Source organism: Loxodonta africana, chromosome 18 (genome assembly GCF_030014295.1).
Source record: "Loxodonta africana isolate mLoxAfr1 chromosome 18, mLoxAfr1.hap2, whole genome shotgun sequence".
In the NCBI taxonomy this organism is placed as follows: Eukaryota; Metazoa; Chordata; class Mammalia; order Proboscidea; family Elephantidae; genus Loxodonta; species Loxodonta africana.
Genome location: NC_087359.1, coordinates 40,108,317 through 40,131,426, shown reverse-complemented (window position 1 = coordinate 40,131,426; position 23,110 = coordinate 40,108,317). Strand labels below are relative to the sequence as shown.

Here is a 23,110-nt window from a genome sequence, read left to right as displayed (position 1 = left end):
GGCTCCAAATGCAGGCACTGCGTACACATTCCAGCAGGTCCTTTGGTCAGCTGCCTGATGCCCCCTCTGTTTTTGGGCTGTGTCACTCCTGAGGGTTAACCCTTTCACAAGTGTTGCTCCTATGCCCTTCAAGGCAAGGCTCCAATTTAATCTCATTGCTTTTTCCACAGTGAGGGACCTGAAAGACTTTATCATGCTAGCCATGACTGGGGCACCAGGTGTCTGCTGGCTGGTGCCTCAGGTGGGGCCAAGTGAGAGGAGGTGGGCCCCAGGTCTTCCCTAGGCAGCAGGTATCCGGAGCCCTGTGGCCAGCCCAGCCCCTGAGGTGGCTGGGGGAGTGCAGTGAGGGGTCATGTGTATGTACATTGCTCTCCAGGGCACTAAGTAAGAGTATGTGAGTGTCATCAGGCAAAGAGTCATCCGTCAGAGCTAGAGAGCAGGACGGTTCAGATACAATCTCTGACGTCAGAGACAGAGCCTCCATCTCAGCTAGAGGGATCTAGACAGGGAGAGAGATGATCAGGCATAAGAAACCAGGACAGCGCACACGGGCGCGTGTGTGCGCGCGCACGCGCACACACACACACACTTGTGCACACACGCTCAGCCCCCCTTCCCCTTTTTTCACAGAGCATGGGTAAAAAAGGCATCTCTTGTCTCTCCCCACCCCTTTCCCAGATATACTGACAGCGCCTCCCCTCACCCACGTCAACCCCCTGCTCTCATCAGAGAGGCTGCGGCAGGCACCAAAGAGCCAGAGCAAACACTGACAAAGCGAGGAGACCCAGAGCCACATTCTAAAGATACCCCAGGAGCCTGCACAGCCCCCTCCCACACGACCACTACCCAGGGAAGGAGCGGGCAGGAGGGAGGGCCCCACTCTCATAAAGATGATACCAAAAAAAAAAGACAGAGAGAAAAGAAAAAGAAAACATGAAGGCCAGCAAAGCACTGTCTCTCCTCTCGGCACAGACAGAGCAGCGTGGGGGGTGCCCAGAACAATACAGCCAATCTGACGGCTGTTTTTTGCCTATTCTCTCTGCTTCCAAAAGCCTGGCAGGACTTGGCCTGCCCCCAGATTCTGGTTTCTCCCCTCCCAGGCCCTCCTCCGCCTGCCTGCAGCCTGCCCGCCCTCTCCTCCCCCTAGGCCTGAATTGGGCAGACTCATGTGGGTGCCATACCATCTGGCTGGCTCACCTGGGGCCTGCAGGGGGTACCTCTGGACCCTCAGGACCCTCAGTGAGAGCAGGGGGCCCGCCCTCCTGGGTGAGCTGGCTGCCCTGACACCATCCCATCACATCCTCTTCTTTCCCACCAGCTCTCCCCAGAATCCAGGAGGGAGAGGCCTGGGGAAGGGACTGGCTTCCTCTCATTCCAGGGTCATTGCCACCAGCTCAGGTCCCCACATCTTCTCCAAGACTGACCCCCAACAAGAGGGCAGGGGCCCCAGAGACAAGCTTCCATCCCACGTGCAGATCACTATGCATTTCTTCGGATTGTGCAAAAGGCTTCCAAGGTGCTTGGAATTGCCTTCTTGCCCCTCCACCCAAAAGGGCCTGAGGAGGGCAAGGCTTTCCTGTCTCCAGTGACATCTGTCCCCTTGCCCCCGCTCTAGGTCTGCCCTGCCTGGGAGGAGGGATGGGGAGGGCTCTCACAGTGGAGGGGCCAAGGGCAGCCAGACAAATCATAAGGGGAGAAGAGAAGGGCAGGAGGATCCCAGAAAGCAGCAGATTCTGGCTCAGATGGGACCGGGACAGAGGGAACCTGTGGCACTGTGGGGAGGGGCTGGGCTCAGGGAAGCAACCAAGTCCTATTTCACACCAAGTTCCCAGAGTCCACTCCCAGGCTGGATCTCCAATTCCCTTTCAGGACAAGGTCAGGCTCCCTGAGATCATTGGCTTACAATGGCATTCATCATGTCTGATGGGCTTCTGGCTTAAAAAGCCCCAGTGGAGCACTGGGGTGGTGGTGGTAGTGGATGCTGGACAGAAGGAGAAGAAATGGACTGTGGCCCAAGACAAGTCCCTCCATGGGACCCTTGGCCACTTGCACTATTCCCGGAGTCCCTTCTCCCCTGGATCTAGCACCTCTCCATTCCATGCCCCAGGTTCCACTGCCAGCCTGCCTTCTGCTTTCTTCCTCTTCCCTCCTAGGTCCTTTCTTACAAATCCCCCCTTAGCCCCTCCTCAGCCCATCCTTTTCCCTCAGAAGTGCCCACCTCAGCACCCCTGCCTTCCAAATATGTGTTCCAGAGGTTGAGCCCAGCCTGGAGGAACACCTGGCTGCCTTCTGCCAAGCCCAAAGCTCATCTGAGGCCCTGACGCTGTTCTTTCTCCAGCTACCTAGTGGGAAGGGCAACCCTCCAACCCCCTTGAAGCACGGCACAGCATGGCACAGCCCGGCGCAGTCAGGGGAGGGGGCACAGCAACCTGTGGGTCGGAGCCGCCCGGGCTAGGGGCGGGAGGGAAGGCAGAAGGCTGGCCCCCCGGGCTGGCCAGCTCGTCCATCAGCTTCAGCTCCCCCTCCAGGGAGCCCTGGATCAGCAGGGATATGGTGTCAAACAGTTGTCTGTCCTGGGAGGACCAGCCCACGAGGGGAGCCAGAGTCAGGAGAGTGGGGGTCAGAGGGGCAGCAATAGGGAGTGTCGTGGCAGGGGATGGACAAGAGACAGAAAGAGAAAGAGGAGTGAGACACACGTGCAGCTCGCACACACGCACACAAAAACCACACACACACAGACAAAGAGGAAGGGTGGGGAAGAGAGAAGGTGTGGGGGGGGCACGGAAGATGAGAAGGGTCCACAGACAGAGTGGGTGACAGAAAGAGAAGACAGGTCAAAGGATTGAGGGATGGAAAGGAATTGGCCAGGTTGAGGGATGGGGAGGAGAGATGTTTGGCAATCGGGCAAAGGGAAAAAAGAAACAGGAAGGAAACAGAAAACTTAGCCTTGAGCCTAAGAGCCTGGGAGGTGAGGCCAGGCCAGGCTGGAGGAGCAGGGACAGAAGAGCCAGCAAGTCTGCTGGGTTTGAGGGGTTGGCCCTGTGGGAGTGAGTGTGGCAGCCATCTCTGGGGAGGGACAGAGGGCGGGTACAGGCTCCTCAGCCCCAGGGTCACTGGGCTGCCTGCTCGGCTCCTGTGTCCCACCAGGGACAGCTGCTGGCTGCCTTCTCCACCCTTCTCCTTCCCCATACGGGCCCCTGGCAGGGGAGGGTGTGCACTCACCGTGGGGTGCTCGAAGGAGAACCGTGAGGCTGCCCTGGCGTGGGCTGCAGGGTGCAGGGCCCCAGGGTTGGGGCTGTCAGGGCTGTCAGGGCCCTCGACCCCAGGCCAGAGGAAGGGGCTGCCCAGTGGTGAGTGGGGCTGTGGGCTGAGGGTCTTCATCTCCAGCTCCAGCTCGGCCTCCAGCTCGGCCTCCTCCTTGGCCTCCTTGTTGCTCTCCTCCAGATGCTTCATCAGCACAGCGATCACCACATTGACCAGCACAAACTGGGCTGTCAGCACGAAGGACACGAAGTAGATGGGAGAGATGACGGTGTTGTAGCAGGTGGACTCCTGGTCGCAGTCCCGGAGGGTGTCCTGGGAAGGCGGGGTACAGGGATGAGGCTGGGAAGGACAGTGCATGGAGCTGTCATGGAGAATTGGGTCACTGGTGCCATAGAGCATGGAAGGAGGGAAAGAGGAGGAGGAGGGAGTTATGGTGTCCTGGGAGGAGAAGAGCACTAGATGCTGTTCTGGGAATGTGTGAGTCAGAGCGTGTCCTGGGGAGAGGGGAGTTCCAGAGTGTTCTGGGATGGGAGGTAGAAGGTCACATGGTTTTACTCAAGGCCAAATCATTTTCCCAAGGAATCTTGGCTCAAGAAGTGGGGCTGCCTCCCTGGGGCCTGCACCAGCCCTGGGAGAGACCCCACCACAGAGGGGACACTCACCTTCATAATGCCGTTCCAGTTGTCACCAGTGGAGACTCGGAAGAGGGTCAGGAAGGCCATGCCAAAGTTCCGAAAGGTGGCATGCCGGCCCAGGCCCTCACAGGGGTGCGTCTCATCACACTCTAGGGGAGAAGGAAAGGAGGAGAGAAGCCCAGGTTAGTCCAGGAGCCACTTGGTGTCCAGCCCAGGCTCCTCTGCCTTCCCCCGCCCCAACTCACCTAGGTCTCCAAAGAGCTCCACACCCAGAGCTGCAAAGATGAAAAACAACAACATGAAGAGAAGTCCCAGGTTCCCCACCTGTAAAAGAGAAAAAGAAAGGGAAAAGATGCCGCTGGATCTTCCAGGCAGCTGAACACAGCCCTGAGGCTTCACCCCCACCCCCAGCTGTGGCCTGCCCCTCTAGAGAGCACCGTCCCCTTCCCAAAAACAACCACCTCCAGCTACCTGGGGAAGGGCCTGCATCACTGTGTCCAGCAGCGCCCGCATGCCCACCGCCATCTTCAGCAGCTTCAGCACTGCAGAACAGGACAGAGTTGTGAGCTGTCCCTTCAGAGTCCTAGCCACATGGGAGCCCAGGGCCAGGGTTGGGGCTAGTGAGACGACCAAGGAGGCCCAGCCAGGCTGCCATGGCTCCACCTTCACCTCCACCCTCAGCCTAGCCCCTGGCTTTCCCCTTCAACAGAGGGTGGGAGAAAGACCTGCCAGGACTCACAGCCCCTCGGTCCCTGACCAGCCACAGAGTTGACCACTGCTGTCTTCCCCCAGACGGATTACCCCATGAAGGTAGGTGTGGCGAGCACTGACCTCGGGCAATACGCAGTACCCTCATGATGCGAATGATGGTGGGGTTGATGGGCAGTGAGGCATTGACCTCGATCTCCTCCAGTGTGATGCCCATGATGGACAGCAGCACAATGGCCAGGTCCAGTTGGTTCCACCTGGAAAGCCCAGGACACAGCTCCCTGAGTGGGAGGAGGGGCATTGCAGAGGAGTGGCAGTTGTGACACAGGGGCTGGAAGGGAGGGTGGAGGTCAGCCAGCCCAGCCTCCCCATCCTGCACAGAAGAGGCATGACTTAATCTAAGGTCACACAGCCGGTTGGCAGCAGAGGTGGGTCTAGGACTTTGGCTCATGGGCCTCTGCTCTTAATTTTTATTCATTTGCTTTTTTATTTAGCACTTGTACAGTATTTACTCCACCACCTGCATGTCAGTTTGTCGCACTGTGGTGGCTTGGGTGTTCTGTAACACTGGAAGCTATGCCACCAGTATTTCAAATATAAGCAGGGTCATCCATGGTGGGCAAGTTTCAGCAGAGCTTCCGGACTAAGACAGACTGGGAAGAAAGGCCTAGTTATCTACTTCTGATGATTAGCCCATGAAAACCTTATGAATCACAACAGAACATTGTCTGACTCCATTGCTTTGGCCACATCATCAGGAGGGATTAATCACTAGAGGAGCACATCACGTTGGTGAAGTAGAAGGCCAGAGAGGGTGAGAGAGACCGTCGGTGAGATGGACTGGCACAATAGCTGCAACTATGGACTAAAACATGTCAGCGATCATGACGATGATGTAGGACCAGGCAACATTTTGTTCTGTTGTACATAAGGTTAACATGAACTATCTATCTACTATCTATCTATCTGTGGCTTTTACTACTTGCCAAACACTGTTTTAAAGGCTTTACAAATAGGAATTCATAATCCTTACAAGTCTGTTGTGAATACCATTGTTATCTCCCATTTTACAGATGTGGAAACTGAGGCACAGAGAGGTTAATTAACTTACCCAAGGTCATCAGCTACTAAGTAGTGGAGCCAGGATTCAAATCTGGTTCCAGGCAGTCTGGCTCTAGGCTCTGCACTGTCTTGTCAAGTTCTCTCCAACCTCTCCTTTTCCCAGGTCCTCTGTCCCCTCCCCTACCCCACCCCACCCCCACCGAAGCCCTGGGTGGGTCCTAGAGTGGGGACTGGACCTTGGGAATTAAGAAAGGTCTTAAAGCACTAGGTACTGCCGGGTATTTCCCCAGGAGACACACCCTGTCCCACCACTTCCCCAGATCCCTCTCCTCTCTCAGTTAGTTACCTATCCTGGAAGAACCGACGGAAGCCAAAGGCCACAAGTTTGAAGACTGACTCCAAGACGAAGATGATGGTGAAGACGTAGTTGCAGATCTTCAGAGCCTCATCCAGGATCTGGCAGGGGTGGGGGCAAGATGCGTGTCCTCCTGAGGCTGAGGGCTTAGGTTATAAAAAGCCTGCCCTATCCCCTTCATCATACCTCCCAAATCTGGGAGATGAGCTGAGTCTAAAGGGCTCTTCTTTTCCATCCCTATTTTTTTTATGGTGATGGCTGATCACTGGCCACCATCCGAGGATGGAGGAGGGTCCTTGTTCAATGGATGCTTCAAACCTTGTGCTGAAGGATTCCTCTCCTTGAACCTACTCCTAAGGGTGATGAGGTTGACATACTGGTGCCCCAGATTGAGAATGTTCTAGAAGGCACAGAATGCTAGAAGGGACCTTGTTGTTGTGTGCTGTCAAGTCAATTCCGACACATAGAGACCCTATATAACAGAGTAGAACTGCCCCATAGAGCTTCTAGGCGGTAGTCTTTATGGGAGCAGACTGCCACATCTTTCTCCCACAGAGTGGCTAGTGGGTTCGAACCACCAACCTTTTGGTTAGCAGCCAAGCACTTAACCACTGCACCTCCAGGGCTCATCTCAGAAGAGGCCTTGTATATTACTAATTCAGCCTCCTCATTTTACAGATGGGGAAACTGTGGCCTAGAGGCCAGCCAAGGGAGGCTGATTGGACAAGTGGCAAGAACACAGGTTGGATCTTCACTAGAATCTAAACAGTAGAAGGGTAGGCACCAGGTCTGCCTTCTTCACCTTCAAGAGCTCAGAGCCCAGCACACAGTAGGCACTCAACAAATATTTGCTGAGTGAATAAACTAGATCCTCCACTTCTTAGCTGTGTGGTCTTGGTCAAGTCAACTAACCTCTCTGAGCCTCATTGTCCTTATCTGTAAAATGAAGATGATACTCACTTCCAAGGGTTGTTGCAAGAAATACAAGAAGAACCCATGTAGCGTGCCCAGCACACGCTTGGCAAGAGGAGCCCTGGTTCGGGCTGTGGTAGCCTCATCCTGAGGGGTCCCACAGCTAAAGACAGGGGAGCCAGACGACCAGTCACTTGCTCCTACCTGGGGCTGCTGGTAGTGCTCCATGGCCATGGTGACCACATTCAGCCCAATGACACCCGTGATAAAGAGATCCAGGTAGTGGCTGGTGCACAAGTGATGGACGAGAAGCCGGAAACGGGAGTAGTCTGAGTAATAGGGTTTGCACTGGGCTTCTGGTGGGGCCAGGGAGGAGAGTAGAGCAAACATCAGGTCCCCACCTCCTGTGCCCCCTCCACCCACAGTCCCTCACAGCCGCCAGACTCTAATGCCAGAGCTGAAACATTCCAGGGTCACCAGCGCCCTCGACCTCCCCACATTACTGCCTTTTGGGAGAGCAGCTTTCTTGGGGTCTCCCCCCAAGCATCTGTTCTACTGGCTGCAGTCTTGGGCATAGAAGGGGTCAGGACATGCATAGCTCCCCATCCGCATTAGACACCGGGTGAGCCTCTCCCCTAGGCAGCCTCCAAAATCCACCAGCCCCTCATAACACCGCCCTTGACTCAGTGTTCCACAGCGAGGTCAGATCAATAAGATGAAAAACAACCGGTCTTATCGGCCTCAGAGGAAGCGCCATCAACCAAGCAGCGAACGCTCTTGCTCCTTCACCAAGCTTACTTAGCCCCTCGAGGGGAACAGAGGAGATTACACAGAGCTGGGATTTGAAGATAAAACCGGAGATTGGAAATTGGACAGCTTCTTGGCTGGCTGCACTGACCCACCCACTGGGCCTGGGGGGGCCTGAGCCTCCTGGCCCCTCAGGTGGGGGAGGGCAGAGGGAGGCAGCTAGGCTCTGCTCATCCCAGACTCCAGCAGGGGCCACACTTGATGGACTCACCCAGCTTCTAATGAGGCAATGCCCAGCCTGTCCCTGGTGTCGGGGCAGCTTTAGACCGCAGGCTGGGCTGGAAGCACTGTCTGAGATCTGTCAGAGGTGTAATATTTCTTTTGTAATTATTGGACCACTTAGTTATAAAAATCATGGTGCCAGGAGGTTGGCCTGCTCGGCAGGACAGAACAAATCTGGCGGCCAGGAGATTGCAGTGGGCTCTCCTCCAGGGGTCGAGGAAGGGCCAGGCCAAGCTGGGGGTGCACGAGGGGGTTGACAGATTGGTCTCCCAGGCAGCCACTATGAAGGAAGAGGATTGCGGTCCCATGGGAGGCTTGGAGCAGCCTCAAGTCCCAGACAGCTCTTCCCCCACCTCAGGAGGTCTAGGGCAGAAGCCAGCCAACAAGGGCTGCAGCATCTGAGGCCTATGCTATGGGGTGGCTGGCTCAGGGGCAGCTCAGATAGCTGTCTTTTCCCATGCAGAAGACCATTTAACAGAGAGGTAAACTGAGGCAGGGAGCAGCCTGGGTTGGGCCCCCACCAAAGGCCCAAGGAAGAAGCCCAGGAGCTGCATGTTCAGCTGCATCAGGTGCCTGCTCCAGGCCCGCCTGGCCACTCTCCAGCATCGGCCTTGGGGTGTGGATAACCAAGAGGCAGAATGTCCAGAATGTTCCAGGGGGTCTTAGGCCATTTTTTTTTAATTTTATTCCAGAGATGGACCAGACAACCATGGCTTTGCCCAGGCGGCCCCCCTAGGCCCCAGGAGTGTGGGGGGCCAGGAGACCTGTGACGGGACAACATGGGGCCACAGGTCATTCACACAGCGATCGTGGAGGGTGGACAGGGCAGGCCGGGCCTCTTCCTTCCTCCCGCCAGTACCCACAAGAACCAGAGGGCCTAGTGGCCCTGCGTTGCCTTAGCAGCCGGAACTTTCTCTGCATTAATCTCCATAAATGCCGAGAGCACCCGATCCCATTATGCTAAAATATGAATGGAGAATTAACTAAAATGTTTGAATACAATTAGGTTAGAAAAAGCGGCTTCTTATTAGCCCCATTATTAGCTGAGACAATGCAGAGCAGAGGCTGGGAGAGGGAGTTTCTCCCCTCTTCCCCTCATCCCAGCCTGACTGCACTCGAAGCCCCAGGCCAAATGGAGCCCACACCCCCTCTCCCTCTGCCTTCTGGCCTCGCTGTAGGAGTCTGAGGGGTGGGTGGGCTGGGATTCAGCCAGGGACCCTCCTCCGAGAGGCCCAGAGGAAAGGTGGGGGCAGGACAACGGAGGCAGTCCACCTGCTCATAGCAGTAGGGTCACCAGGCCATGAAGGGCTGTATAAGTCCCCCTCCACCTCTGCCCCTTCCCTGGACCAGCAGGTGCCGAGGATGCCAGCAAACCCTTATGACAGTGGAGGTCCAAAGGGCATCAGGGTCAATCTGATCAGTATTCTCCTTGGCAGCGCCTTTGTGTTACAGCGAGAGAGTGAGGCCTGGCAAAAAGTGACTTATCCAGCACACTGGGAGGCAGTGACGGAGCCAGGAACTCCCTCAGCCAGCTGCCAGGCGGGTATTGACACAAGGCCCAGACGGTGCCCTCGGGTGGTCTGCCCAAAGGCTCCCTGCATGATGCCACCCCACCTTGCTGCTCCCTGGACCTCATTTCTGTAGGCAAGTGCCAGGGAGAAACAGACCCTGGGAGGAGCTTCAGGGGGTCTGCTGGCCCGGGAGCTCCAGCCATAGCTCAGGAAGGGCAGTCACTGGCATGTTGGCAGCTCTGTTCCCATCTCCCTGCCCACCCCCCCCCCCCCACCAGTATGAGCTGCCTTAGGTGGAGAAAGTACCAGAGTCAGACAATGGGGAGAAGTGTACCCCGAGGACTGCCCAGACCCCCAGCCAGGGGCAGGGGCAGGGGCAGACAAGGGAGCAGGAGGGGGAGCGAGGCTGCAGGTGAGAGCAACAGGCGCAGTGAGTTAGTAGGGGTCATATGGAAGCCTGAGGCACCAACAAGGCAGAAGGTTTGCAAAGGAATGCGGCAGAGAGGTAGGGGTCACCCCCAGGGACACAGGCCCCCCACGACAGATGCCATCTTCAGCTGCCATGGCCGGGCCTGATCACTGGGCCCCAGCCTGATGGAAGGAGAAAGGGTCGAGGAGAGTGGGCCTGGGGCTGGAAGCCAAGCTGTCCCTTGGGGCTGACCTGATCCTCTAGCAGCCCCGTCTCTACCTTCACCTGGGCAGCTGTGCCCGTTCCCCTGACAATTCAAGCCTCTTCCCTCTGCCTTTCCCCGGGGGTCTGACTGCCCCCTGCTGTTGGGAGCCACCCAGGGTGGGAGTGGCACCAGGAAGGAGGTGCTGTGAGTGTGCTTGGACCCAGCGGCCTCAGGCTAGGGGGTCTGACTTGGTCCCCATCATTATGTTGGGGAGGCCAGTGCATCAGCATCACCTGGGAGCCTATGGAAATGTAGACAGACCACTCTGTCAGAATGGGCCCAGGGATCTGTGTTTTACTACGCTCTCCAGGTGATTCTTACTCACACTGATGTTTGAGCAGCTCTGGTATGGACCACACAGAACTGCAGGTCCAGGGATGGGGGATCTGGGACGATCTGAACCCCGTCTTGGGTATCTGAGTCCTCATTACCACCTGGAGAGGTAAGGCCCATGATTGCAATCAGTGTAGATACCTGCAGGTGTGCAACAGGAGTGTGGCAGAAAGTCCCAGAACGGACTTAGTGCTTAGCATTGAGTAGGTATGCCAGGGGGAGTTCTTGGGACCATGTGTTGGTTCAGGGAACACACCCCATGAAGGAGAGGCCTCTGTGGGCAGCCCTGTGCTAGGGGAGGTGTTTTGGGGTGAGTATGTATGTGGGCAAGGAGCCCTGGTGGTACAGTGGTTAAAGCACTCTGCTGCTAACCAAAAAGGTCAGTGGTTCGAACCCACCAGCTGCTCTACGGGAGAAAGATGTGGCAGTCTGCCTCGTAAAGAATTACAGCCTTAGAAACCCTGTGGGGCAGTTCCTCTCTGTCTTATAGGGGTGCTATGAGTTGGAATCAACTCGATCGCAGTGGATTTTTTTTTTTCTTGGTGTATGTGGAAGACACTTCAGCCTATAAATCATGTAGACCCATAAAGAGAAAAACCCAAGGTCACTTCCTTTCACCCTCCCCTCGCCCCCTAACACATAAGGAATTTGCAATACAGCCTGACACAGAGATGTGAGGACCCAGGTGATCCAGATACATATCAGAGACGGTCTGTCAATGTTCAACAGCACAGCTCAGCACCACGGGGATAGGTGACATTGATCCTCTGAGGGCCTCAGGGATGACCTATGGCATGGTGGCTCAGGGGAAACTTCCCCTGGGTAAGACCCTGAGCCACCATAGATCAGGCAGCCCAACACCCTCAGGGTGGTGTCTGCGGGGGCGGGGGGGGGCTCACGCGAACAGCGGAGAAAAGAGCTTAGCCCAGTGGTTCCCAGCCTGAAGAGCCAACCTGAGAAGGTAGCCACGTGGGGGTAATTAGGTTCTTTTCAACATTTCTAAAACCTTAAAAGAAATCATATATTTGCCTGGTAAGACCCCATAGACTAATTTAATGACAAAATGGTCTTTTTTGGCCATCGTTCAGTGTGGTAACCCATGGTGGCACAGAAGTTCTGGTTAGCAATTAGATGTGCCTTTGATGAGTAAAAATGGTGAAACAAAGCCATTATTGCAGGGCTCTGAGCTTCAGAGACAGTCTTAAAATGTGGGTTCTATGGGGAGCAGTGATAAAAGGAGCCCTCAGGGCTGAACAGGTTGGGAACCACCGAGGTGGAGTTGTCAGAGGGTGTAACCAGGCCTGGCTGCCCGATCACAGAATCTCCAAACCTCCGTCTGGGGCCAGGGTGTGTGTGGGGAGCAGGGGACCGGGCCAAGGGACTCAGGGAGGGCAGGCAGGACTAAGAGGGCCTTCCCAGAGACACAGCTCTCAGAGACAAGGATTCAATCTCCCACCCAAATCTTTGGCTTTTGAGGGGAGAAGCACATGGCTAACTCAGACCTTCGATTCCCAATTCCTACTGTTTGTAGCTATGACGTCGACACCACGATTGCTTGACTATTAATGAGTCGTTCAATTATTCATCTTTACAGTTTTAAAACAAATCCTTCCCCTCTGCTCCTCTCATCTTGCTCCCTTGGATCAAAGTCTACCTTTCAGACCAAAGGAGACAGGAGAGATTAGCAGCTCTAATAATCGAATGGTGTGATCCCGGGAAGGAGAAGGAGTGGACGAGGGCAGCAGGGGGCTGGAAGCTTGGGCCCTGGAGCCTTTGCAGAGGTGGGTCCTCCAAGAGGTGTCGGAGGGAGGGGCTTGCCCGGGCCCTCACCTCCTGTCCAGTTTACCGAAGGCCCACAGGATGATGCAGAGCCCAGCGCCCTGGCTCCTGCCCTCTTGGGGCCGCCCCAGGGACCCTCACCCCTCACCCCGAGAGGACAGAATCAATGAGCGGTGGAGAAGGAGCAAAGAGCACATCCCCACACTCATGAGGTGGGCCTGGGGGACAGACAGGGCCTGACTGCCCCCCGGCCACACCCTGGACCCCACAACCACAGACGCAGTACCTGGCGCCGCGCAGGCTGAGCTGCCGGAAGCAATTACATCGTCCAGCATTAGATCTAAAAGAACGAAACACGACATTGGTCACTGGCCGGACCAGGTGGGCTGGACAGGGCCCCCTCAGCAGCTCACTCCCCCTCAGCTTCGACCCTCACTCTGCCTAGGAATGGGGTGCGCTGAGCATGAGTGGCTGGTTCTGAGCATCCAGCCCCAAACTCGGGGGGCAGGGCACTTGAAGGAGATGAGCAATTCTGTCAGCTCATCAAGGTCACAGGGGAGGCAGTGGGAGGGCAGGCCATTGTCTGCTGAACAGCTGTCCACTCCTCCCTGTGCCATGGCCTCAGCAGCCCCTGAGGCAGCTGCAGACCCCAGAAGGGGAGCCAGCTAGTCAGGCAGGGCCCCAGTGTCTCTTCCCAAAACAGTCCCATCTGCAGATGCCCTGCTGAGGAACAGGCTACAAGGACGGGTGGGGTGGACAGAGAAGTGTCAGAGCGAGGCCACTGGGGGCAGTGTGCCCACTCAGCTTCAGACATCCACAGGGAGAGCCAAAACAGACTCCTACCCCACAGCTAAGCAGGGGCCCTTGGGGGCCAGGGGTGCTAAGGCTGTGGAACAAAGAACAGCACTGCCCACCACTGCTCAAGGCCAGCGTCTCACCTTCCTCCTCAAGCAGCCCCATCTCACACCGGGGACAATGGCCTAGTGCCACCCCCCACCCTCATTCCCTACTCCCATACTCTTCCCTCACTCCAGGTACCTCTCACACGGCAGCAGGAGCTCTCAGAGCCGAGGGCAGTGGGGAGGGAGCGCACCGCGTCCTCTAGCTCATGGGGTGGTCCTCACATGCCACCAAACCAAAGGGAGAACTCAGAGCACCACACACACCTCATCCACACACTTCATCTGCACACCTCACCCGCACACCTCACACCTCACCCACACACCTCACACCTCACCCACATACCTCACGCCTCACCTGCACACCTCACCCACACACCTCACACCTCACCCACATACCTCACGCCTCACCTGCACACCTCACCCACGCACCTCACACCTCACCCATGAACCTCGCACCTCACCCACGCACCTCACACCTCACCCGCACACCTCACCCACGCACCTCACACCTCACCCACACACCTCACACCTCACCCGCACACCTCATACCTCACCTACAGACCTCACCCACACACCTCACACCTCCCCTGCACACCTCATCCCTCACCCATACATGTCATCCACACACATCATCCACACACGGAAGACAGCATGTGAAAGGGAGGGACGAAGAAGGGAAACTCACAGACAGACACACAGACAGACGCACAGAGGCCTGGAGAGACCCACTCATAAAGACGTTGAGAGAGAGGCGTGGGCAGTGGCTGAGAGAGAGAGAGAGTCACAGAAATGAGTGAGTGCCAGACAGAAAGGAACAGGAGCCCCAAGACAGGAGGCAGGTGCTGACACACCTGCAGACACGCCGGAAAACAAAGTCCTTCCTGGACTCCTGGGTCTCGTCACTTAGTCTTGGCCCACCCACGGCATAAAAGCCTGAGGAGGGGTAGGAAGGGTCCTCACCCCTCCAATGCCAAAAGGTGTTGGAGCTCACAGGTGAGGGGGCTGAAGCGTCGGAGGCCAGGCAAGGAGAGTCATGAGCTCAGACCCTCCCTGAGCCAGAGGGGGAAATGTTTTACAGCTTGGCAAAAAAAAAAAAAAAAAAAAAGTGATGGTCAGAAGCCACGTTGTTTTGTTGGAGAGTGGACCTGGGGTTCTCTCTCACGCTGTTGTCCATGTGCAGGTTTTGACCAAGGCCTTGCTCAGCAGCTACAGACACTGACTGAACAGACACAGGGTCAAGAGACTGGCTTGCCAACCCTGGGGCAGGCGTGACTGGCACCTAGGCCGATCCCTGGGTAGCTGGTGGAGGCGCAGAGTAATGTCACATCAGATTCCCTTCCCACGAGGCTCCTTTGAGAGCCGAGCTGGGAGGGGCCGTGCATTAACCCCCCCGGCTTCATCTGGGGAGTATGACGGGAGACCCAGGGAGCCCCAGGGCGGGGGGGCGGCTCCCCCTCTTCCACAGGGCTGAACTGGTCTGCTTCATGCGGGCTCTAAAGGCAGACATGCTCTTGAGGGGAAGGAGGTGAGGAGGGGGGTGGGAGCATCTTCTCCCTGCCCCCAGCCCCAGCCCCCGGCCCCCTGCAGTCACAAGGCCAAGGTCAAGCATGACCCAGAGAGATGTGGAAAGACTACCGACCAGCCATCTGCTTCTCCTTACTCCTTCTCTTTTTCTCCAGTCTCCGCAGTCGTTTCTCCTCCCTCCGCCGGGCCTCCTCCTCCTCTTGGTGCTGCCGACATTTGTGGAAGTTCTCCACCACCACACCCACAAACATGTTCAGGACAAAGAAGGCCACGATGAGCAGGAACGAGATGAAGTAGAGCAGCATCCAGGGGTTGTGGTTCATGACGGGCTGACAGGGAGCAGGAAGGACAGGTGATGGAATCAGCCCAAGGGCGCCCTCTCTGAAGTGATGCCCCATAGCCTGCATTCCTTAAAACAAGGCCTACAAACTCAGACAGCTACAGGGACCCAGTAGGTGATGCAAATGAGCAATGCGGATTTGGTGTTAGGCAGTAAGGAGAGGTGGCAAAGTGGAAGTACGTGTTCTATCCAAAAGGGCAGCTGCTTCTTTAGCCGACTCCCACCCTAAAGGAAATGCAAACCCAGAGTTCCCAGCTCTTCAGACTTTTCCTGAGCAGACCCATATCTGGATTTTTATGTAAAATTCACTAACATTTCAATGCTTAACACTAATTTAAAAGTATTTTAAGTAAGTTATAGGTCAATAAAGCATGCCCAGATTCAGCCCACAGACCACCAGTTACAACCTCTGCTATAAGATTTAATGCCTCTTTGGTGTTGGATGGTGTTCTCTGGCCAGCTGCCTTGCTCTCTTTCTGCCCAGTGCCTAGGGCCGCATGCCTGGAGTCAGCCCATGCTGAGTGACTTAAGCCCACAGGTGGACCCTGCCCACCTCAGCCCTGTACCTGCTGGTCCACACCCACAGCATCCAGCCCATCATACATGATGTCCACCCAGCCGTCCTTGGAGGCCAGAACGAACAGAGACATCAGGGCCTGGAGAGAAGGGGGAGAAGGAGAAGGGAAAGACCATCAGAAACCTAGGACGCCTGGCCAAACCACTCACCAACTGCCCTCTCACCACCTCCCCGCAAAATCCCTCTTAACAGCAGCTGGTCAGGCTGGGGTCACACGACAGGCCCCAGGAGCACTCTCTGGCCCAGGGCTCCATGGCTGGGAGATCGTCAGACCCTCTGCCTCAGCCTGGCAGGGCAGGGGACCCAAGCCCGGGAAATTCAGAAACCATGATCAGGGTGAGGCTGGGAAACAAACCAACAAAACTGGTTTTCTACATTTCTCTGTTCCTGTAAATGTGGAATGAGAACAGGAATTGTCTTTACTACATGCCTGCAGCATGCCAAGCAAATGTACACATCATCTCATTTGGTCCTTACTACCACCCTTCAAGTAGATACTATGATGACCCCCTTCACCAGGTGGTGAAACTGAGGCCCTGGTAAGTTAGTTGCCCAAGGTCACGTGGCTAATAAATGGTGGTGCCAGGATGCACACCCGAGGCAGCCTGCCCCTGATTCCACGTGGGCTTTCTACTCCATCAAGAAGCAGCATGGCACAGGAGACTTGGGTATCTGCTATCAGCCAGCTTTTCGACCCTGGGTAAGCCCCTTACGCTCTCTGAGCTCCCATTCCCTCATTTCTTTGTTGTTGTTGTTAGTTGCTGTCAGGTCAAATCTGACTCATGGCAACCCATGTGTGTAGGCTAGAGCTGCTCCATAGGGTTTTCAAGGCTGTGATCTTTCAGAAGCAGATTGCTAGGCCTGTCTTCTGAGGCTCCACTGTGTGGGTTTGAACCACCAGCCTTTCAGCCAGTCACTGAGCATTTAATGTTTGCACCATCCAGGGATTCCTTCATCTCTAAGGAGGGCTAATTACCCTGTGGGCTCATGTGTCTGTGTGCTATGGGATGGACTGAGCTGCATGACACGATGGTGGCCAGACGGTGGAGGGTGCCCAGCGCATCGCTGCCTCACCTTGCTTACTCCCCCTTTCTTCACCTCCAATCAAATCAGCATGCAACCCTGCCCCCGACCTGAGAGCCTGGGGCTTACCTGGCCGAGGTTGTCAAAGTTGTACTTGTGCCGAACCCACCGGTAACTGGCCTCAGCACAGTCAGACTTGTTGGTGATGTTCCTGGTATCCTCACCCTGGCACACAAAGAACTTCCCTTTGAAGAGCTGGATGGACAGGAGACACACACACACACCCGAAGACAGAGAAGTGGGCTGTGACCACAGGAAGCCCAGAGCTCCTCCTCACCTCCCCCACACCGGTTCCTACAAGCTCTGGGCACACCTTGGGTGAGCACGGGGTGCTCAGCCTAAAATCAATCAAGTCAGGGAAGCACTGCCAGGAACCTCTCCTGCAGGCACACCCCTTCCTCTGAGCTCCTTGGAACCAAAGGCTCCAGAAAGGGGAAGAAAGATATTCAGGAGACTGGAAAGAGGGTAGGAGTCACTCATTTTCTACCAAGGGCTAGGCCAGTAGTTCTGCAAGGGTGAATCCCTGGACCAGGAGTGTTGGCATCATCTGGGAACTTGTTAGAAATGAAAATCCTCAGGCCTACCCCAAGCCTACTAAATTAGAAACTCTGAGGCATTATCATCCCCATTTTATAGATCAGAATATTGAGGCTCCGAGAAGGTAATTCCACCACGAAGGGCACACAATAAATAGGTGACACAGAGGGGGCTCAAACCTAGGTCTGCCTCACTGGAAGTCTTGCCCTCATTCCAATCCAGCCCAGGCCTCCCAACAGGGTTACAGCTATTGGTGGGAAATGGATTTGAGGGAAGGGAGGGCCAGGGGATCTGAGCAAGCAGGCATCTCTCAGCACCTTGGGACAGACCTAAAACCACCCGAAGCACCCAGGGACGAGCTCAACAATAGTTCACTATTGAGCCAAGATGGCTGGGAAGTGAGGGAGCTGAAGGGGCACTGGGTAGTGTGGTGGGGAGGGGGTGCATAGAGGCACCATGCCACTTTGGCAAATGTACCCCAGCCTGGTCCCTGGGGCTAGAGAATTTCTAGGAAGCTGGGAAACAGTCCCCTCCCCAGGGCAAAATAGATACCCCAGAAAGGGAGAGGGAGAGGAGGGGAGCAGCCACCTAGAAGCTCCCACACTGCCCAACAGCCAGCTGTTTACCCTGCAGCTGAAACAGCTGGATCTGGGGGCACTGAAGGACGAGTGAAGAGGCTCCCCAGCCCCCTGAGGCACCCACTGAGTTCTTCAGGCAGCTCCTGCTCTTCCTCCACCGAAGTCAAGTTCCCTCCCTGGGCTGGAGGCCAAGTTCCCCAGCAGCCCCCACTTCCTGCTTTGTCTGGGGTCTGCACCCTCCTGCCTGCCAGCAGGCTGCTAACCTGGCCCAGCTGTCTGGGCCCTAGATCCCCAGGCCTGGCCTCCAGCCCACCCTGCTCAGGCAGGGAAGGAAGGGAGGAGATCCCAGGATAGACTGTGGGCCAGACTGTGGAGCCAAGCTCCAGGGAGGGGGTTCAGAGGGACAGGAAGAGCAGCCTGCGGCTACTACGGGCCTGCAGCCTCTCAGAGGCCCTGGCCCACGTGGGGGCCCTTTCTAGGCTCCTACTTTTTTGCAAAACGCCCAGGAGGCAATGGGGCCTGAGGCCCAGGCCCTCGAGGGAAGTGTCCCTATTTTTCCCCTCTGGAATGAAGGCAGCGGCAGCAGTCCAGCCTCAGGACACAGGGGCCAAGGGGAGGACACTCCTCGGGCTTTTGCTGACAGCTAGTCCCAGACCCTCATGGACCCCCACAAACCTGCACCCCCAGGATGCCAAAAATGATGAAGAAGGCACAACAGATGACCACGATGTTGCCGATGGGCTTCAGTGAGGACATCAGCGTCTCTACCACCAGCTTCAGCCCCTGTGCCCGGCTGATTACCCTGGGGAGGGGTGGGGGAGAGGAGGGAGGGTGAGAGGGGCCCCCAGCTCCCACACTTCCTTGTACCCTGTCCTGCAGCCCCATCCTGCTCACTGTCCCCCTCCTGGGTTCTGGGAGGGAAGAGGTTGGCTTTCTGGGCTCACTGTGCAGAGTAGTTTCCTTTCCACAGGATACCCATCGGGACCCCATCCGTAACCTCTCCAGGTAGTCTGCAGAGACACACATACCCACACATCTCCCCCTCCAGGCCCAGGATGTCAAAACTATTACCTGCTGGGGCTGGGACAGGGAGGACTACTAACTCAAGGAGGTGGTATGGTAAGTGAGGGATGCAGTGTGTTGGGGGGCAGGTGATAAACCTGTAGAGGGCTACCAGGAGGTGAGGGGAAAGGATGAGAAGTGGGTTATCACAGCTGGGGAAGCATGTCTATTAAGTCAGTGTCCTCCTCATTCAAGAAAAGTTCTGACTTGGGAGATGGTGACCGCCTTATTGTAGAGGGTTTCCTGAGAGGACAGGTGTCCTGCTAAAAGAAGTGTTACCTGGTGGGGTGGCCCCTGAGAGGGGCATTGAGGTGGGAGAAGTCAGCAATAGGAGTCTGTTACCTCACGGGAAGGAGCAGTGTCACCCCTTTATGTATGTCCTACAGGACAGCTTTGTCTGAAGGCTACTGGGAGCCTATCTATGGCCTCTGGGACTGTGCCCTGCACCAAGCCAAGGGGTGCAGTCATGCCGCATCAAGTGACCCTCAAGAGTATGCTGCCTTGGAGAGGAGGAGAAAAATGGCCTGTTGGGAGTGTCACTGAGAGGGCGTGTGTTCCCTTGGAGGAAAATTTGTTGTTGTTGTGTGCCGTCAAATCAACTTCTAACTCATAGCGACTCCATGTGACAGAACAGAGTAGCCATCGGGTTTCCTAGGCTGTAAGCCCTGTTGTCTGAGATGGGGGGCAGAGAGGATTACCTGTGGGGGTCACAGACAGGAAGCAGGGGCATATGAGGGCTTGTATTCTCTTGAGGGGTGCTGGTTGTTGGAGGTGTCCCTGAGGGGGACGCTTTGCTGGGGAGGGGGTGTGGAACATTCCGGTGGGGGACGGTCACCTGAGCGGGCGCAGGGTCCGCAGCAGCCGCAGCACCCTCAGCATGCCCAGGATCTTGGTGCCGCTGTCGGAGACCAGGGACACCAGGATGTCAATGATGGAGATGAGCACCAGCAGCCCGTCCAGCACGTTCCAGCTGCTGCGCAGGTATGCCTGCTCCCCGAAGCACCAGCCCAGAGCCACCACCTGGAGATCACCAGCCGTGTCACCGGCCGCCCTCACCTCCAGCCCCTGACCCTGCCTCCCACTTGTGGCCACCCTCTTCTACCCTCAGCTAGATCCACTATCCTCACCCCCACAGGAACTAAAGGGCCCCAAACCACCACTGCCTCCTCATCACCTTCACTGTCATTTCAGCCAGAAAGACTGCGGTGAAGATATAATTGGAGAGAGTCAGAAAGATGCGTTCCTGCAAGAGAGAGGAAGCAGGTATTGCCCATCAGGAAACCCCACCCTCCTTGGGCCAGGTTGGCTCTGCACACAAAAGCTGCTTCCAACATTTGACTCAGGAAGACAACTCCCACCCTCCCAACACACATATACCCACGCATACACTCACACGTCAGTCAGGGCCAGGCCACTGTGGCTGGCTTGCTCCTCCATGGACAACCTCACCACAGGCCCCCCCCCGACCCCGAACAGACCCCTGCGGTGTGGCCAGGGGAAGAAGTCACCCCCACCACGATGCTGTCATTTGAGGACATGTCTCAGGCCTTATTCCTTGATTCCTTTCTGAAAACTGGGCAGGATTTAACTTGGTCTCTGACCCCATTCCTCTCCTCCTCCCTGCCCCATGCCTTTGCTTCCTAAGGTGTACCCCAGAAACGGACCTGCAGGGCAAGCAGGGGGCCTGAGCATGGCTTGTATATCCCCAGGCACCATACTTAGGCATGGGCTGGGACAGGTCAGACGTATGCCACCCAGTCCCCTGAGATCTGAGGGCTAAGTCCATCTCTGGGTGACCAAGAGAAGGGTATAGAGAGACAGGGGGCTACAGAGAGGTGGGCACAGACAGAAGGGGGTATAGAGAAAGAGGGGTACAGAGAAAGGGGGTACAGAAATGGGGAGTACAGAGGAGGGTACAGAGAGAAAGGGGGTACAGAGAGAGAGGGATAGAGAGAGAGGGGTATGGAGAGGTGGGTACATAGAGAGAGAGAAGCAGCAGGCAGAGCAGGAGTGTCTGAGGGAGTGAGACATACAGAAAGGGGAGAGAGAAGCCCACACTATGACAGTGCCAGAGACAGAAGAGCTGGGTGGGAAGGTGAGGAGAGAAGGGGGAGACAGTGACGGAGGCTCTGCAGCAGGGCCTCGGGCAGGAGATACCAGGGTGTGAGTGCTACCAGCCACCTTGCTCCTGTGACACCCAGACCCCAGCTCAGCAGCCCTTGGCAGCCTGTGGGTGGGGCGGGATGGGGGGGTGTTCCAGCACGGAGCTTCCTCGGCCACTTATTCCTGGGTCGGCCCTCCATTCCTCAGGCTCCCTCCATCCCCACCCTGACCCGCCTGGAGCCCACCCTAACGGAAAACAGATGCTGTGGCGGCATTTAAATCTAAACAGTGGTGTGGGCCGCAGCTAGGAGGGCACCTCTAGCAACCCCCAAGCAAGGGTACAAAAGCCATGAGGGGAAACAGAGGCACCCCACCCACCCTGTTAGGACCCGAATCGCTGCCAAGGGGGAGGAGCTTCTGATGCTAGGCTGGAGAGGCACAGGCCCCCGGAACCAGCTGGGCCCATCCCAAAGAGGTGAGGCTCTTGAGCGGTTTGTCAGGTACTTGGGCCTCCGGCCTTTCCTCTCCTCTGAGAAGGACTGACAGGTCACAGCCAAGCAGAAGGTTCCTGAAAACTGACTTGTCTGTGGCCTGGAAGGATCAATGGCTCAGCCCGTGTAGGACCAAACCTCTCTCTGTCCCTCATCTCATGGCTCCTGTCACCCCTGTGGGACTCACATGTGGACCTCCAAGCCTCTTGCTCACAAGAACGTGCCTGCTGTAAATAGCCTGAGATGTGGTGGGGCTTGGTGTTCACCCAGGTAAGGAGTAGGGCTCACTCCCCAGTCAGGCTGGTGTATCACAGAAGGGAAACTGAGGCAGGGGAGGAACACAGGAGGCATCTGTGGGTGCCAGGGGCAAGGGTTGGAGTCAGGGAGACCTAAGCTAGAATCCTGGCTCCCTCTCTGGCTGGGCCACCCTGGGCAGGTCATGGAAGGTTCTGGGCCTCTTGCCTCCCTTGCTTGCTATGTTAATGCAAACGCCCAGGAGGGGCCTGGCACCGTTTCCACACAGAGTAGGCACTCAGCAGTCACAATGCATACAGTGCCGGTGACTCACAGCGCTGTGGGGGTCGATTTGGGGGCGCTCCATGGCGATGGTGATACAGTTGAGGAAGATGATGATGAGGACCACATGGTCGAACATCTTGTGAGTGATGATCCGGTGACACAGGAGGCGGAACCTGCTCCGGAACAGAGGCAAAGGCTGAGAGGGGGAGGCAGGGCGGGGTGGCAGTGAGCGGCATCGCGGGAAGCCTCCTACCCGGCCTGGATCCCCCCAGCCGTGACCCCCTGACACCCAGGCCCTTCACACACACACACTGCACCTAGGGGGACCACTTCTAGCTTCCCTGCCCCTACCCGGATAACTTCTTGTGAGGAGGAGAGGCCGGGGTGTAGGTTGGAGCCCCCTTCACTTACTTTGACTGAGGAGGGAAGATGTAGGCCGACCAAGAGTCTCGCTCTTGACAGCAGGCAGGGAGCCAGGCTCGGATCCATGCCCTCATTCGTTCCCCTTTGCTCTGTGGAAGGAACACAGAGGTTACGAGCATGACCCAGGCCTCTTCATTCCCCAAACCCTCACTCCATCTCCACAGCTCCAGGGCCCTCCCTCCTCATCCATCCTTTCCCACCTCTGGCCCAGCCCTCTGCCCTCCTTCCCTTCTTTGATTCCTAAAATCATCTCCCACTTCCCTGGAAGCCTTGCCACTCCTCTCTCCTTCCCCAAACATCCCTACTTCCTTCATCTCCTTCCTCTTCTCCCCTGCACTCTCCCCACTTCCCACACCCCACGGCTCTCCAGTTTTCCCATCCCTGCCTGTCCATGCTCTGTCCCTCCCCTGCAGGGGCTGGAAGCCACATTAATGATCAGACATTATACCCATCACAGCCTGCTCGAAGACACACCTGGGCCAAGGAGACACCGGCCCCTTCTTCCCATGTGCTAATCCTGAGGTCCTGGGTCCCTGTACCCTCTCCCCAGGGTTAAAGGGGGTGGCGAGGGGGCCAGAGGAGATGTGAATGGGTAAGAACAGGGTGTGGAGTTGAGGCTCGTGATGAGGTCGAGATGAGAACAGGGGACAGGGAGGGGGCTGTCAGTTTGGAGAGATGAGTGATGGGTCTTTCTGAGTCACAGGGGGAG

At 56.5% G+C, this 23,110-nt stretch overlaps 1 protein-coding gene across 1 annotated transcript in view; it reads right to left on the bottom strand.

The window, feature by feature from the left end:
- Positions 1 to 23,110, bottom strand: part of CACNA1G (calcium voltage-gated channel subunit alpha1 G) — a 69,615-nt gene that overhangs the window by 6,000 nt on the left and 40,505 nt on the right. The window contains exons 16-32 of the mRNA XM_064271231.1: positions 22,390 to 22,490; positions 22,028 to 22,151; positions 20,040 to 20,108; positions 19,701 to 19,885; positions 18,479 to 18,605; positions 16,758 to 16,883; positions 15,595 to 15,684; positions 14,804 to 15,017; positions 7,141 to 7,292; positions 6,016 to 6,125; positions 4,731 to 4,864; positions 4,371 to 4,441; positions 4,145 to 4,223; positions 3,927 to 4,048; positions 3,223 to 3,576; positions 2,430 to 2,573; positions 365 to 499 (exon numbers count right to left, since the gene is read on the bottom strand). Coding sequence (XP_064127301.1) covers positions 365 to 499; positions 2,430 to 2,573; positions 3,223 to 3,576; positions 3,927 to 4,048; positions 4,145 to 4,223; positions 4,371 to 4,441; positions 4,731 to 4,864; positions 6,016 to 6,125; positions 7,141 to 7,292; positions 14,804 to 15,017; positions 15,595 to 15,684; positions 16,758 to 16,883; positions 18,479 to 18,605; positions 19,701 to 19,885; positions 20,040 to 20,108; positions 22,028 to 22,151; positions 22,390 to 22,490 — 2,337 coding nt within the window. The remainder of the gene's footprint in view (positions 1 to 364; positions 500 to 2,429; positions 2,574 to 3,222; positions 3,577 to 3,926; positions 4,049 to 4,144; positions 4,224 to 4,370; positions 4,442 to 4,730; positions 4,865 to 6,015; positions 6,126 to 7,140; positions 7,293 to 14,803; positions 15,018 to 15,594; positions 15,685 to 16,757; positions 16,884 to 18,478; positions 18,606 to 19,700; positions 19,886 to 20,039; positions 20,109 to 22,027; positions 22,152 to 22,389; positions 22,491 to 23,110) is intronic.